Source organism: Meriones unguiculatus, chromosome 4, assembly GCF_030254825.1.
Source record: "Meriones unguiculatus strain TT.TT164.6M chromosome 4, Bangor_MerUng_6.1, whole genome shotgun sequence".
In the NCBI taxonomy this organism is placed as follows: Eukaryota; Metazoa; Chordata; class Mammalia; order Rodentia; family Muridae; genus Meriones; species Meriones unguiculatus.
In genome coordinates this window covers 32,085,648-32,101,432 of record NC_083352.1, presented here as the reverse complement: position 1 = coordinate 32,101,432, position 15,785 = coordinate 32,085,648, and the positions used below count along the sequence as shown (strand labels likewise).

Genomic DNA, 15,785 nt, shown 5'->3' with positions numbered 1-15,785 from the left:
TTCTTGTATGGATCCTGTTAATTTGTTATATTTTCTGAAGCTCATTACAAAGGGTTAGCCACAACAGCCCTGAAAATTATTATATAAAGCAGTGATTTTTATAGTACACAGCTCCGAGAGAGCAACATCTATATGTAGTTTCTGGAAGAAAAAAACATCCCTCAAAATATTAGAACCCTTTTAATGGAAGAGTATAGAGTAGCCCTTAAGATTTACTATTAAAGTTTTTCTCGATTACAGCTAAAGGCTTTGTCCTTAGGACTGGAGAGTTGCTTTTGTAGACTGGGGTCAGAACTGCTGACAGCCCCCACAGATGTTGGAAGAGCTGAGCTGAGGAGCGGGAGCCAGCTTGCTCGTAAAGCAAGGGCTCCTGTTGCAGTGGCTTGTTCTCAGCTATGTTGTGTGACTTCCTGACTGTCTCATTTCTGTGACATATAGTCCAAACTTAATGTATATTCTTGTAACAGTGGAAGGCTACAAGAGTATCTGAAGTGATAGTACTACCCGGCAGCTTGACACTCCCTGTTTTTCTGCTGAAGTTGTTATCAAATTGTCATAATATTAAATAATTTTAATTATTCTTAATGAATGTCAGTCCACCAACAAGTTTATTAACAGTGGGTACCCATTGCTAATAAATGCATGAGCATTCTGTAGCTTACACATATGTACATGTAAGATGTGTAGTGTCCGAGAAAGGGAAAGGAGGAGAGGTAGATTGGGACCTGGGTCTCTGGTGCCTGGCTATATTCCAGGGCGTGGATGTGCCGTGGTTTATCCAGTTAGTGCTCTGTTGAGATATTATAGGCTTGCAGCCTTCATGCGTGTAACAGCCTGCTTAGTCATGCTGCCAAGGAGGAACAGCCCCAGCCATCTATCCTTGTAAAAAATCTGCTTTGCCTAGCTGGACCGGGCTTATCGGCTTGATGCTACTGCACAGGTTGGAGCAGTTTGAGCTTAATGAGTTTCTTCAGCATCCATTAGCATTGAACCAAGTTCAGTCTGAAATTCCAAGGTCTTATCTCCAAAATCGTGGATATGAAAGTGACAAAAGCCCCCACATTAGACATCTAGATTTGAAGAAGTCAAGTGGAAGAAATGTCCTGAAGGCTGAACCAGAATTCTCTCTTCAGTGCTTCCTTCTGAAGGTTCCATCATGCAAATTAGAAGGAACATTCCTATCCGATACCTTGGTTCTTTGCATTATGGTTCTGGTGGATAACTTAACTTCAGAGCCTTATATTGATGGCTGTCTCTGGACAGCCTTCTGCCAGTCAGCAAGGATGGTATTAAACTGGCTCTGCTACAGACTGCCCCATCAAGTCAGCACCACTGTCAGAACTGGCAGAGGCATCTCCAGAACTTACAGAACACTTCTAACTAAGAAAATGCTACTCAGGCCAACACGTGAGTGCTGTTGACCATAAGCTCAGCTTTTACCCTTGAAGCTGTGAGAGCTAAGTATAGTGTTCCAGGAATGTAAGCCACATTATGTGTCTACAGGTCTTTGCAATGTTTTAATTAAGTGTCCAAGAAATGTGTTGGTTGTTCCATGTCCTGAATGTAATTGATGACTATTTTGTTTTGCTGACCACTGCAGCTTAATGCAATGGCAAATCGTGCTGCAGGGAAAGGCTATGAGAATGAAGACAATTATTCCAATATCAAGTTTCAGTTTATCGGGATAGAGAACATCCATGTCATGAGGAACAGTCTTCAGAAAATGCTGGAAGGTAAACCATTTTGTTATGCACAGCATTAAAAGAATAGTTAAGTATTTTGATGCCAAAATAGAATAAGATAGTCTTTTGATCTAATTTTTTTTTTCCAGTGATACTGTTAAACAAGTGTGGTAATGGGAAGATATGTGGCAGTTGGGAAAAGAGTCATTTTGCAGTGACTTTTTAAACATGTTAACAGTCTTCTCATTTCATCCAAGTAGTCGTATCAAGTGGATTTATCATTTGGCAGTTAGCAGCCAGGTACTCTGCATTAGCACTTTAATATTCTAGATAAATATACAGAGGGAAGGAAACTAACTTCCTTCCTTCCTTCCTTCCTTCCTTCCTTCCTTCCTTCCTTCCTTCCTTCTGTTCTTTCTTCCTGTCTTCACTTTCTTCCATTCAAGGACATTTGGAAAGAAAGCAGTCCTACCTTTAAAGCAGTGGCCCAGTGTTCCTGTGTGGAAATCAGGTGCACATTCCTGAGTGACTGATGATGGAAGGTGTTGGAGTTCTGAGTCCTCATGTCTAAATACCAGGAACTGCCAGGGCACACGTGCACATGCCACCCCCATCCTAGTAGAGCAGAGAGCACTGTGAGGATACACGAGAACTTATATATTCATGTGGAGAGAAATGGAAAGACGGGGCATATGATATGGAAGAATCACTCTTGTGCCTTGCATTTCATGCATTTTGCTTCAGTACTGTTTGTGCTCTTTCTGATCATGATGTCCTGGGAGAGATCCTGTGTCTTTCAGAGGCAACTGAGAAAGAGGAAGATGCTGGGGCCACAGAGCCATGTCCTGCTTGTGAACACTAGAATGCCTCAGAGGGGAGTATGGAAGGATGGGGTAGAGTCTAGGGAAGCTGTGTGTCTCAGTAGGAACTTGGAGTCTGAGAAGAAGAGGGGCAAGGAAGGAGCTAAATTTTTGGGGGGGGGTATACACCTTTGTCCTCATTACTTGCTGAGTTCTCTGTTCCGTCAGGGCAGCAGAGTGTGGCGAGACCATCATGGCACGCTGGGGAAGTGTGAACACATCAGTTGTTTCTTTAGAACTCCGCCTGCAGGGAACTGGGAGGATTCAGTTAATAACTTACCCAGGATTTTTGCTGTTGTTTTTTCTACATGACACTTTGGTATCTTTGGTGGTAATACTTTAAAATTGGATTGAAGGCTGTGGGTCTAGCTTAGTAGTATATGGCCTTAGGTTCAGTTCTCAGCACTGGGAAAAGCCAATTCCTGCATCTAAGGCAACAACAACAAAACATACTTCCTGCCCTGTGTTCATCATATTTTGCAAAGTTATCCTGTATTTGGTTTTTCAACCCTTGTCCTCTGGTCTATCTCACTGCTTTTTCTCAAGGACAGGCAAACTGACTAATTTCGGAAGGGCAGGTCTGTTTCACAAGGGTTCATGGGGCTGCTGCATAACTCTGGCTCTGTGGAGTTGGAAGCAAGGACAGCTTTCTGGATGCCCTTCCGGGGTCTTGACCAATGTTTGATTCCCTGTTTTTCCTGAGTAAATTGTAACCCACTGGTCAAGGCTCAGCCGATGAAGTGATGCACCTTGTAAGGCCCACTTTCCCAGGGGGTTCTGCTTCAAACATGGGGGTCCTTGGCATCACAGGCTGGGCAGCAGGGCAGTCATGGATTTCCCCATGACTGTTTTTTCCTTCAAGTTTGCTAAACCATGGATTTTACCAGAAGAGATTATGAGATGGAAAGTGGAAATTGTGTGCTTCCTGTGTCTAGAAAGTTTTGTCTGTGAGTAAGAACCCCAGGATATTTCATTAGAAACAGAAACTTAGGGTGAGTTCGCCCCTTCTGTAGGTCCTTTCACTGAGGTCAGTCTGCATCAACTTAAACTTTAACTTACTAAGTTGTAAGTCACCCACCAAGAACTTGAAAAGTATGCTTCTGTGCACAGCAGTTTTGCAACTTACTAGTTTTTCTAGTTCCCCTTTTCTCACACACTCAAAGAATAAGGGATCACTGACTTTTCAGCAGATAGGAGAGTCCAGCGTGTGCTCTTTGAGGCCGTTCTCTTTAGCAGTGGAGTCTGTCTTGCAGGCATCCTTGGTACTTTTTGAAGAGGCCATCTGCCTTTTGTTTGAGGAACAAGGCACGTAATGCTTGTGCAAGTGTTTAATGTCACAGCTTGATGAGGTGGCGCAGCAGCCTGCACCCGCTTTTTGTAGTTTGCCCCCAAACAAGGTCTTTGAGGAAAGATAAGGCAGGGCCAGTTTGTTTGTTTGGTTGGTTAATATACAATGTGCCATCTTTTTACTATTGCCTAGAGTCCCCCCTTTTCTCTCCCATCCTCCCTCCCTGCTCCCACCATCAGTTCTATTGCTTGCATTCCACGGGAATCTTGTATTGGTGGTTATTCTATATCTGTGTAGCTTACTACTTAGTCATTTAAGTAAAATACTGAGCAACTTCTAGATGTCAGGCTAGCGCTAGGTGGCTTGTGATTCTGTTCTTCCTCCTCTTCCTCCTCATTCCTCCTCCTCCTTCCTGTCTCCCTTCCTTCCTTCCTTCCTTCCTTCCTTCCTTCCTTCCTTCTTATTTTCTTTAGTTCTTTTTGTTGGATATAGGGTCCAACTGTGTAGCCCAGGTTGGCCTCAAACTAGATATTTTTGGACTTTTGCCTCCTGAGCACTGAGTTACAGCCACGAAAGTATTGTTGCTTATTTGATTATATCTGATTTCACAGCAGTGTTTTATAATGCATAACATCTGTGCTGTATTCTCAGAAAGATCAGACAGTTAAAGATAAACTAAGTTGAAAAAGTCATAAAATATTTGAATTGGCTCTGATAAATTTCAAAGAATCATTTTCTCAGAAAAATATCAGCACTACAAAGAAGGTGATAAATCAGTGCTTTGAGTATTTCTATAGCACTGAATTGTCTTGAGGTGTGCACTCTGCTTAGTGAAATATAATTTCTTAACGATTTCCCCCTCTTATGGACTAATCGAGAATATGGCTTTAAACATGCCCGCACAGATAGCAGTTTCACTTAACAATAGTAGAACCTTGGAGGCCAGATATATGTCCAACAATAGAAAACTGATTAAATAATTTCATTCCACATTCTTGATAGAAAATGTGGGTGAAATAAGTAACACATTCAGGTTGTAAAATTGCATGCCTATTTTCACTGTACAGTGAGCCCTATGAATAAAGGGAGGTTAGGGAGGACTCAGGAGTGTCCCTGAATTAGTGTGTGAGGATGGTGGGTGGTGCTCTTCTCTCCCCTCTGGATGGACAAAGTGTGGGCCATGGTTGTTTACATACACGTTCAGCAATACTTATCTCACAGCTTCTGCGCTTCAGGATTCTAAGTATGTTTTGTGTTTGGCTGGGGACTTAAAAGCTTTTCTTGAGGATTTTACCAGGCCTTTGAGTGTCAGCCTGTGTTCTCATTAGGAGGCTCAGACTAGGGCCATCTGCTCATGGGCTTATTCAGGCTATTGGCAGAATTTGGTGCAGGGTCCCACATTTTGTTGGCTAAAGGCCACTTTCCATTCCTGCGGCTGCCAGTTTTCTATGTGGTCTTGTGCATAAACCCGTGGCATATGGCAGTTTGCTTCTTCACGCCAACTGCAGGTGTGTCTCTCCAGCTCAGGAGTATAGTATATTACAGCTTGATGCTAGGCATTTTCAGACGCTCATTATTCTGTAAAGGCTGATGATCAGAGAGGTCCAGGTTCAGGGGGATACCTTCCTCAATATGTCAGGTGGAGAGTGATCAAGGAGGACACCTGATGTCCTTTGTGTGTGTGTGTGTGTGTGTGTCTGTGTGTGTGTGTGTGTGTTTACACCCTCTCCAAGACCACATCTGGTTAGTCAGTTTCCATTCATCCTAAGAAGAGGAGGTTATTATAGTTTTCCTTGTGCAAATTTCTCTGCCTTTGTCAGGCTCATGTCCTCGAGGAGGATTTGAATGAAGTGTTTCCTATTAGATTACCATGATCCTTGTTAATTCGTGGTTCTCAAACCAGAAAAGCTCTTTACGTAGTAATGGGGACAGTATTTCGGGGGGGGTGATTAAATGGTTGACACTAACCTTTAAAGATACATTTGCTCAAGTAGATTACTGTGACCTTGTTGAGACCACCCTGTAGCTGCTCTTCTTGGTTCCCTTTGACAGATGGGGAAATGGAAGCACAGAGACTAGGTGTGCTCACTGTGGTAAGTGGTGGAAACATGGCCTCATCATCATAAGCCCAGTGCCAAAATCTTAGCCACATTTTTATTTATTTATTTATTTATTTATTTATTTATTGCCTCAAGAGAAAAAGGTTGATAGAGAAACTGCCCAGGTCTAAGGGGGTGAAAGTCCTGTGTTTGGGTTCCTGACTTAGTTGGAGTAAAATTAAGCAGATCTCCATTCCTGTGTATGTAAGGTAATGCAAATGCTATAAATATGTCCTTGTTAATCATAGCATTAAAAAGATGCCTATAGCCAGGCATGGTGGCACACGCCTATAATCCCAGCCCTCAGGGAGGCAGAGGCAGGCAGATATCTTGAGTTTGAGGCCAGCCTCGTCTACAAAGTGAGTCCAGGACAGCCAAGGGTCACACAGAGATACCCTGTCTCAAACAAACAAACAAACAAACAAACAAAAGATGACTTATAGACTGTCAAGAGTTTCCCAGTGTAAGGTCATACTGCTTCGTCTTGGAGTGGACAGGTTAACGCAGTCAGCCGGGTATTTGATACGTCCTCTGGCTTCCTGTGGGTTAGTTTTCTTAATTTTGTTATTTATTTAATTATTTTTGATTGATTTTTTTGAGTTTTTTTTAATTAAATTTCAATTTTTTAAATATTAGTTACAGATTATTAACTTTGTAACCCAGCTGTAGCCTTCTCCCTCATTCCCTCCTAATCCCCCTCCCTCCCTCATCTCCTCCCTGCCCCTTTCCAAGTCCACTGATAGGGGAGGTCCTCTTCCCCTTCCTTCTGACCCTAGTCCTGAAGGTTTCTTCAGGGCTGGCTGCAACGTCCTCCTCTATGTCCTAGCAAGGCTGTTCCTTCCGGGGAGGGGGGAGGTCAAAGAGTCAGCTGTTGAACAGGACAGCCTACCACAGAGGGCCTCTGAAAGACTCTTAACTAGCAGAGTTATCAAAGCAGATGCCGAGACTCATAACCAAACCTTTGGCAGAATTTTGTTATTTAAAAGACAGTTTCAGAGGCATATATTTGCCTGCCTCATAATGCAGTTTATGTCCACTCAGTATAAGCACATCAAAAAACTAACGAACGAACATGTCAAGCCTGGTGGAGATTTTCCCAGCAAGTTGTTATATAGAGCTAGAAATCTCGGTGACAGCAGACCACATGGGAAGTGGGCCTAGAACCCATGGAACAAAGGTTCAGTGTTACTCATCCATCCTGGCTGTACACAGGGAAGCGCTGGTTGAGAGGAGACCAGGGGGTTCACTTTCCCGACTGAAGAGTGCTTCGGTCACAGATTGAGAATTTCAGGCATTAACTATGGAAACGTAGAGATCATGATCTGTCTTGACATTGTTTCTCAGAATTTAGCTTGGTGGCGTAGTTTCCACGTGGAGAATCCATATTTTCAGCTGGATTATTTCCTGGCTATTTACCACATCTATTTACCACAGGTGTAGTGAACCTCTTAAACCACGCTTTACAGGATATGGGTAGCTCCACTCAGAAACTGCGGCTTCAGCCATTTTTAAATAGTTTTCTCCTGAGCCACGGTCTGTCCTACAGGCTTTACTGATTATCTCTTCCTGACTTGGGAGTACAGTGAGTTGAGAGTCCGTGCTTTTTCTCTGTGTGGTGTTGTGTGAGGATTTAAAATTTCATCTGGCCAACCCTACCCACAGAATACCCTCACACTTTTTTATTGTTTCAAGGAATGACAAGATGAGCTGTTTTCCACAAGATTATTGTTAGGGCTTGGCAGTTGGTGTTTGTTCGCTAGCGACGGTGCCATCTTAGATTTGCTGAGTGTGTGGTTCCTGGGGGCGCATGCACCATGGTGGGAGTGTAGAAGCCCCAGTGTCCTCTGCATCTTACTTCACCTTTTCAGACCTACCCCAGCAGGGTACCTTCCAGCCAACGTGACCCCAGCGCCTACTCCTTGTCCCAACTTCTCTGCTTCTGCTTGCTTTCAAAGTTCCCCATATGTTGTGCGTCTGTGAACCTGTCCTCTTAGCACAGTCCACTGGAGAGGAGCTAACAAAAGCTAGTGGGCATCCCTCGTGTGACCTTGCCATCTGGTCAGTGTTGAGGATTCTGGAGCGTGTTTGTGTGGACATGCATTTGCATATGCAAGTGGATGGTAGTTCTTTGGATATACATGTGTATGTGCCCTGTTTCCTTTGCTACCAGATCAAGCAGTGTTAACACAGATGCACAGAGTTTAGGTTTAACAGCACTATGTCATGTAATATTATATTTGTTTAAAGAAAACAAGGCTATTCAAAAAAATGTTCATATTGCTCAAAAATTATAGAGAGTATATCATGAACAAGAGTAGAAAATGTTTTGAAGAATAGTCTTTGGTCTTGTTGGTGCTCTCTGGGAATCTCTCCAGGTGCTGAGGAGTGTGGCTGGGAGGCTAAGGAGGGCTGTGTTGTTGACCATATTAGGTTAAGTACAATTCAGAAGTCTATTCTGAGTCTCAGTAGAGGGAGGTGACAAAGCTGACTTGGCTAAATGTTTCCCTTCATCAGATTCCATGTATGTCTTGGACGGCACCGTTTCCTATGCTGTTGAGTGAAGGGAGAGTGTTATTATTATGCTACTTATTTGAGGACCGTCTAAATGGCCTCAGGTACTTGACTGCAGCAGGAAAAGTGACAAAGCCAACATCAGAGGCACTGGGGCATGCTTCAAGATGGCTTAGAGGGGAAGAACATGCTTTTAGGGGTTGTGAGAAGACTGATTGAATGTCTCTTTCTTTGTGTCCTCCTCATCCTGCCCAGCATTTGCACAGGAAAAAGTAAACTGATTGTTGCATGGAAGACTAGGTCAAGCGGCCATTCTTCTGAGTAACTTTCATGGTTTTTGAGTTCTAAAATACACACCTTATGTTGGCTTTTAGCTTTTTGCAGTGTTTCGTATGCTTATACAGTAGAAGTGCCCTGTTATATAAAACAGTATCACGAGACCTAGCATCCAGCTCCAGGCTGCCAAGTAAAATTTTCTGCAGTCTGTGGCATATGCAACTGATGTCAGCTGACATGAACTTTGTTCAGCAAAATGGTTTGTAAATATTGGTTTGGGTTTGGCAACAAAGGTGAACAAATCAGTATTTCTGCCTTATCCTGGGTTTATCCAAACACAACAGTTTCGTATTTAAAAGCCTGGGCACTAATTGTTTCAGTTTCAAGTGTAGCCCCATCTGTCATGTGTGTTAATCATCCACAGAGCTGTTTGCTTTGAATGCAGCCACTGGCCATTAGGGGAAAACACCCTCTCAGCTGTCACCTTGCCCGAAGTCCTGGTGGGGTTATTTTCCCAAGCATGTGCAATTTCAGTGTTCCTGAAAGCAGAATCATTACCCAAGAGCTGTTCTTCCTGTGGAAGGGATGAGCTGACACGGCAGGAACCCAGGAGCCCATCCCTCCCCTGCTGCAGGAGCAACAAGTGCTGGTGCACTCTCTCACCTTCCTCTCAGCTGTCTCTCCCCCTCACTGTAAGCACAGGCTGTCTCCTGCTTAGCTGCAGAGCTTGGCGCCTTTTCTTCAAACTTGCCATCGTTTCTGCACTCTGTGGGAAGAGAGGGTAAACAGGATCCTTTGTCCTGGGCTGAGCTACACATTTCAAATGCCCAGATATTCCTTAGGCCTGCTAGATTTTCTGAAGTAAATATGTATGCTAACCAACCTACAGCCCCTACAGCACCAACCTGAGCCTTGTCCTCAAGACAATGTTTCCTACAGAAGACTTAATGGAATCAGCCGACTCTGGTGACCTCTTCCCTTGGAATGCATGCATTTTAGGATTAATTTGAACATTTGGGTCATGGCCTTAGGTTGGATGTTCTAAGCACCAGGTATCCAGGGAATACTAAAACCATGCGGTTGCATGGAAGGTACTAGAATTTGCCTCATTCCTGCTGGGCCGTGTCTTGGGCAGTGTGCACAGGCAAAGGTGATCCTACCACATGGAGGGCCTGTTGAATGTGCCAGACCAAGTGTTGCTTAGAGGCAGGTAGGAGCTGGCATCTGGCCTTTTGCATCAGCTTCCGCTCTGCCTACTAAAGATACTGTTCTCTGAGCTCAGGAAAATTTCCTGGGCTGCACTGTGTATGCACTGCTTTCTGGGAGTCATTAGAGCAAGTAACTTTTCTATGCACCATCCTAAGCCAGCTTTCTTCCAAGTGCCCTTTCTAAGTGACTTTTCTCTACTCTACAGCAGAAAAGTCTCTTCTTTCCATACATCAAGATGAATGATTAGGGTGTCTGAGGGGATGCAGACTGTTACAATTTACTTGTGTAATTTTCTTTTACAATTTATTTTAAAGTTATGTATATTAAACCAAACTTCCCTGAGCAACCCAAATCACCATTGTCCACAGAAGTATAATTCAAGCCATAACTGTGAGCAACATGTATAATTTTAAGCCCCCTGGTGGTTAAATTCTAAAAATAATAAAAAGTGTGTATTTTTTTTTTATTGTTTGTGAATTCCATACATTCGTAGTGTATTTGAATCAAGACTGCCACCCATTCCCTCGTCTCTAGTTTCTACTTTAGCACCACCATACTGTTTCCCTCCCGTGTGTTCAGGAATGTGCTCAGTCTTTGTATAAAAACCAAAGTGTCCACTTACTGCTTAACGATGGTAATACCAATAGGGGTAGGGCTGTCTACTGGCCTTTCAGTGGCCTTATCCCTGAAGAAAACTGACTCTCTCTCTTCCCTTCCCAGCAGCAACCAAATGCCAGTAGCTCCTCAGCTAGATGTGGGACTTTTTGACCACTCCCTCATCCATCCTGGGATCTTTTTCAGCCTTGAACCCATGCAGGTCTTGTACGTTCTTTGAGTTCATATGTGCTGCTGCCTGTTGGTATGAAAAGCAGTATTGTTCTAGCCATCCACTACTATTGCTTCCTGCAGTCTTTTCTTATCTGCTTATCTGCAATGACCCCTGAGCCTTGGAGGATGGGTGTGTGTGTGTGCGTGTGCGTGTGTTGTGTGTGCGTGTGTGCGTGTGTTGTGTTATGTGTGTGTTTTAGATATCTCATTCAAGGCCTAGCACAACACAGTATTTTATACTCTGGATTTTAACCAGTTAATTGCCATCTACTACATAAAGAAGTGTCTCTGATGGGGGGGGTGGGTGTTGAGAGATAAATTAACCTCTCTGCTATATAATCTGGCTTATAGCCTGGCAAAGGGTTTTTCCCTTTCTCTAGGCTGCCTCTTTACTTGAATGACGATATGCTCTCCTGTTCAGCAGTTTTTAGTTTCATGGCCCATTTATCAGTTCCATGCTACAGGGCTCTTATTCAGAAATTCCCAAGTTTCTTCTCTAACAGATTCAAGGTATCTCAGGCATTCTTTTGAAGTTTTTTAGTCACTTCAATTTGAGTTTGTGGAGCGATAGAGATAGGTATATAGGTTCATTCTTGTACGTGTAGACCAGCACCATTTGTTGAGGATGTCTTTTCTCCAATGTGTATTGCTGGCCTCTTTGTCAAAATTAGGGAGCAATAAAAGTGTGGGCTTATAAATGGATCTTCAGTTCTAATCCATTGGTCCAGGCAGTGAGGTGGTGTTGTCATGGGAGAAGTGGGAAGCCAAACCTCAAGGCAGGGCACAAGACGTGATCTTTAGGAGAACTTTTATTGGCTCACATTTGAATTATGAAACACATCTGGAATTGAGATGACAGAGTCAGAGTCAGATGGCCTCTTGTGCCATCTCAGCTGGTAGAGTGTGGACCAAGTCCACCATTGCATTGCTTTCTGCACCTAACATAGGAGACTATAGTGAGAATGGGAAAGCTCTTTAAGGTTCTTAGGAAAGCATCTGGTATAACAGTTTTACTATGGTTATTAGTATTTCTGCTAAAGCCTACCAATGTAGCCATGCTGTGGTGGCAAAAACTATAGGTTTGCTTGTCAACACAATTGTTTGTAAGAACGTTTTCTTTCAGTGATGACTTTGTGCTTTGACTTCTTCGGGCATCTTCACCTGTGCCGGCATACTGCATACCTTAGCTTGATTTGAGAAAATTACATTTTCTTCCTGTTACATTTAAAACAGCCAAGCTTAAGGCTGGTAGCTCTTGGCTGAAGAGTTAGGCAACGAGGAACTAAATAAAATATGAACATAAGAATGCCTGACAGTTTAGTTCACATAAAACAAAAATCTTAGACTAAGATAATGTGAAATACTTCCAGATGAAGACACTTACAATTATAAGTAAATTGAGCAGATATTTGCTTAATTTTAGGTGTAATTTAACTTGGGGGAAGAATCATGGTGAGATACAGTTTTCCATCCAGAAGAGAGCCTATGATTACAGAGACGGAATAGCTTGTTGGGAAGTATGCAGAGGCGTCATAGGTTGCTGCAGTTTCTATGAAACAAAATGTATTTTGCTGTTTCTCAAATAGTTAAAAATAGATTTATCCTGTGATCCAGAGATTTAACTCCTAGGAGGAATCCATGAAAGCAAGAAATGTATTTCACAAAAGGTTTATGCATAATATAACAGCATTATTCAAAGTAACAGAGAAACAGGAAGCGACTCAAGTGTTTATTTGTTGATGAGTAGATTTGCTTAAATAAGTTTTTTTTTTTCATTATAAGTCTTTTATTGTTCCAAAAGACACCCCAAGTCAAACTTACAATTCAGGGTCTTGTTTCTGGAGCAAAGTAACTTAGGTCTTATTCATCAGCCTTCTGCACAGTTTCCTTTTCAGACACATAGATACCATCCAAAAACTTTCTGATATCCTTGTTTTTAACTGTTGTGGCTTGCTGAATTAATGCCGCTGAATTTGAGACAAGTTCAATATCATTTCCTTCAAGGATTAATTCATCCTTTTGGGCTTGAGAGACAGAACAAGCAACACCTGTCCTCATTCAGACACTGTGGATATATTTTTTTACCCAAGAAATTTCAGATTTCAACCAAAAACCCATTCTCCTGGATAACAACGTTGATGGGGAAGTGAGCATACACAGACCTTATCTTGTAACGGAAGCCCAGTGTAACACCCTCGATCATGTTCTGAACGTGACTGCAGATGGTTCTGATAGTGGCCAATTCTTTTCTGTTGCCCCACCATTGTCAGCCCCAAGCCTCTTCTTTTTCTTTCCAAGAAGACGCAGCTCTACATTGGTGTGATTGAAGCCCCTCCGTAGGGTTCCCCTGGGGCCCTTCACAATGACTGTGAACCCTTTCAGAGTAATGTCGACATTTCCTGGGATGTTGACCATCTGATTGCTGAGAATTATCTTTATTCCTGCAGTAGATGGGGCAAAGAGAAGTTAAATGAGATTTTTAAGAGAGTTGAAATAAGGATACAGTGATGGGAATGAAACTTGGCCACATGCTAAATGAAAGATATCAGTCATTACTCTGATTCAACTTATGGTGTGTGAAATGCTTGAAATCAATAAGTTTAAAGAGACAGAAAATAGATCGATCCATGGATGCTGGGGCTTGGAAATACAGAAGTGAGGTCGGCTGTTTGGGGGTGAAGTCAGTGTTCTTGGAACTGTTCTGAGTTTCAGATGCACAAACCATACTATAAACCTCTTGAACACATTAACTGAATAAAAAATGTAGATGAATTATTCTAGTTAAGCTAAAAAAGAAAACAGGAAGAGTGTTGTGATTTGAGTATCCCCCTAGGGTTCATAGTTAAGAGACTCAGTCCCTATTGTGAGGTATTAAGAGGGTGGGAAGTCAGGGTGGAGACACCATGCCTAGGCTTCTCTTTGTTGACCAGTGCCTCCAGCTAACTTTTGGGTGGGATAGGTGGCTGGGGCTTCCCCATTGGTTCCTGTTGGATGATATGTCTATTTTACTACCTATCTGCCGCTTACTGGCTTATTTATTCCTGCTTGCTATATGCTTAAAAGACTTACTTGGAATTGAAAAAAAGGGTGGGATGCTGTTTTTAGAGGATGGAAGACTTTCTCAGTGATGAGGACTGAGTGAGCTCTTCAGAGTGAAGCCCAGGGACCGCATTACTGCTGGCTTTCTGGGAAGCCAGGGAGAGCACATGCTCTCTTCAACTCTAACCCTATGAGGCACCCTTCAGAACTCCCTGGCACCTGTGCCTAGTTCAAACTTGCCAGCCAGAATAAACCTTTGTTATAGAGTGGCCTGCCTCAGTTATTTGATTACAGTTACAGAGTTTGACTAATGCAATGGAAATCTCTAGGTGAAGGATATATATATATATATATACATATATATATATATTGTATATGAGGTGAAGGCTGTTATAACTTGAGCTGTTTCTGTAGTAGAGGCCTGGAGATGGGAGTGATTAAAAGGGACCTTAAATTTTGATCTTTAATAAAATTCTCACTTATAGAAAGTGTTTGTTAAATCCTAAACAGTTCTGTATAATAGCAACAATATTGTAATTTTCTATCTCTGCCATCCCTTCTTCCTATGGGATCCCTCCCATCCCACCCCCTGTAATCTTAGGGCATGATGACTTGGCTGCTGGGATTCCTTATTCTGTACGTGAGGTCTGTTGTGAATAGTCTCTGAAAGGGGAGTGTGGGGTGTGCCTGCCTTCCACTTCTCACAATGCCTGCTGCTCTCTCCTCAGCCTCACCCAGCTCATGCTCATGTTTATTATCCTGTAGCATCACTCAGGGCTGAGGCTAATAACACGGGCTCTATTTCCCGAGTATTAGTATTAATGTGTTCCCTGGGTTTTTCCAGTCATTTCAGTTTTTGTTTGTATGGTTCACTCCACCCAGCACCAGTTTGATACTGGAAGATGGACGACCAACTAGCAGTGGTTAGATTAGGAAGCTGTTGATAGGAGATTGGAGGAAGGAGAAAGCTCAGATGAAGGCATGCAAAGTGGAGCTCCAGAAGATGTTCAGCGAGGCTGTATGTATTTCCTGTGATAAATGGATGTGGACGGTTCAGGGCAGGAAAGCTGGATGGGAGGCTTAGTTGAGACAGTGGAGACTTCTTGCAACTGTGCCTTGGACCCTGCAGCACATGACTCCCTTTTGCCTGCTTTCCTTTGTCTGGGCATTTTGGGAAATGGGGATCTGGAACCATTCAGACCAGACTGTGTGAAGTAGTGCTACAGTGCTGTCCTAACCCATGTTGTCACAGTTGTGAATCAAAATGTCAGAAAGGTGGTGTTTGTATCTTGTTCCCTTCCCCTGCTCCAGTTTAGATATGTTAGGTCCTATCATAAATAATTGTTCTAGTGCATCATGTTCCCTGTGCTACTCTTGCATCTTCTGTCTACATCTATTGGTTACTTGTATTGCAACTTCTCTTCCATGGGACTTCTTCTGGGACTCCATGGTACTATGGAAGTGTTGCTCCTGAGCTGGTTTTGGTTTGTGTCTTCCTTCCCAGAGTAGTCATCTTTCAGCACAGGCCTCTGTGTGTAGAGGAGTGGGAGTTTGAGTTTCAGAATAGATGAGTCAAAACCACAGTTTCAACATCTCAGGAATAGATTTCCCCCCTCTGGTGGAGTTCAGACAAACATTGTTTTTGTTTGTTTGTTTGTTTGTTTGTTTGTTTGTTTTTGGTGACCACCAAGAACAATCTTTCCCTAATAAGTAGGAAGCTCTTTCACATTGAGTCCTTTCATGTAATTATGTGAAGTTCCTCCTTGCCTTTTCATGGCTCAGTAGCTCATTTATTTATTCCTGTTTTTGTATATTAAGTATGTAGTATGTGTGTGTACACATGATGCAACTGCATGCACATGTATGCACGTTTGGAGCTCAGATGTCAACACTGGATGTCTTCCTCTAGTGCTATTTTTTTGAGACAGGGTCTCTCCCCAAACACAGGCTCACCAGTTGGCTAAAGTAAGTAACTGGCTAGTAAATTCTAGGA

General features: G+C 42.8%; 1 protein-coding gene across 2 annotated transcripts in view; it reads left to right on the top strand.

Annotated features, from left to right (window-relative positions):
• Mtmr7 (myotubularin related protein 7) overlaps positions 1-15,785 on the top strand; it is an 88,738-nt gene that overhangs the window by 60,283 nt on the left and 12,670 nt on the right. For both annotated transcript variants that reach the window (XM_021663329.2, XM_060381629.1), the window contains exon 7: positions 1,601-1,733. In XM_021663329.2, coding sequence (XP_021519004.1) covers positions 1,601-1,733 — 133 coding nt within the window. The remainder of the gene's footprint in view (positions 1-1,600; positions 1,734-15,785) is intronic.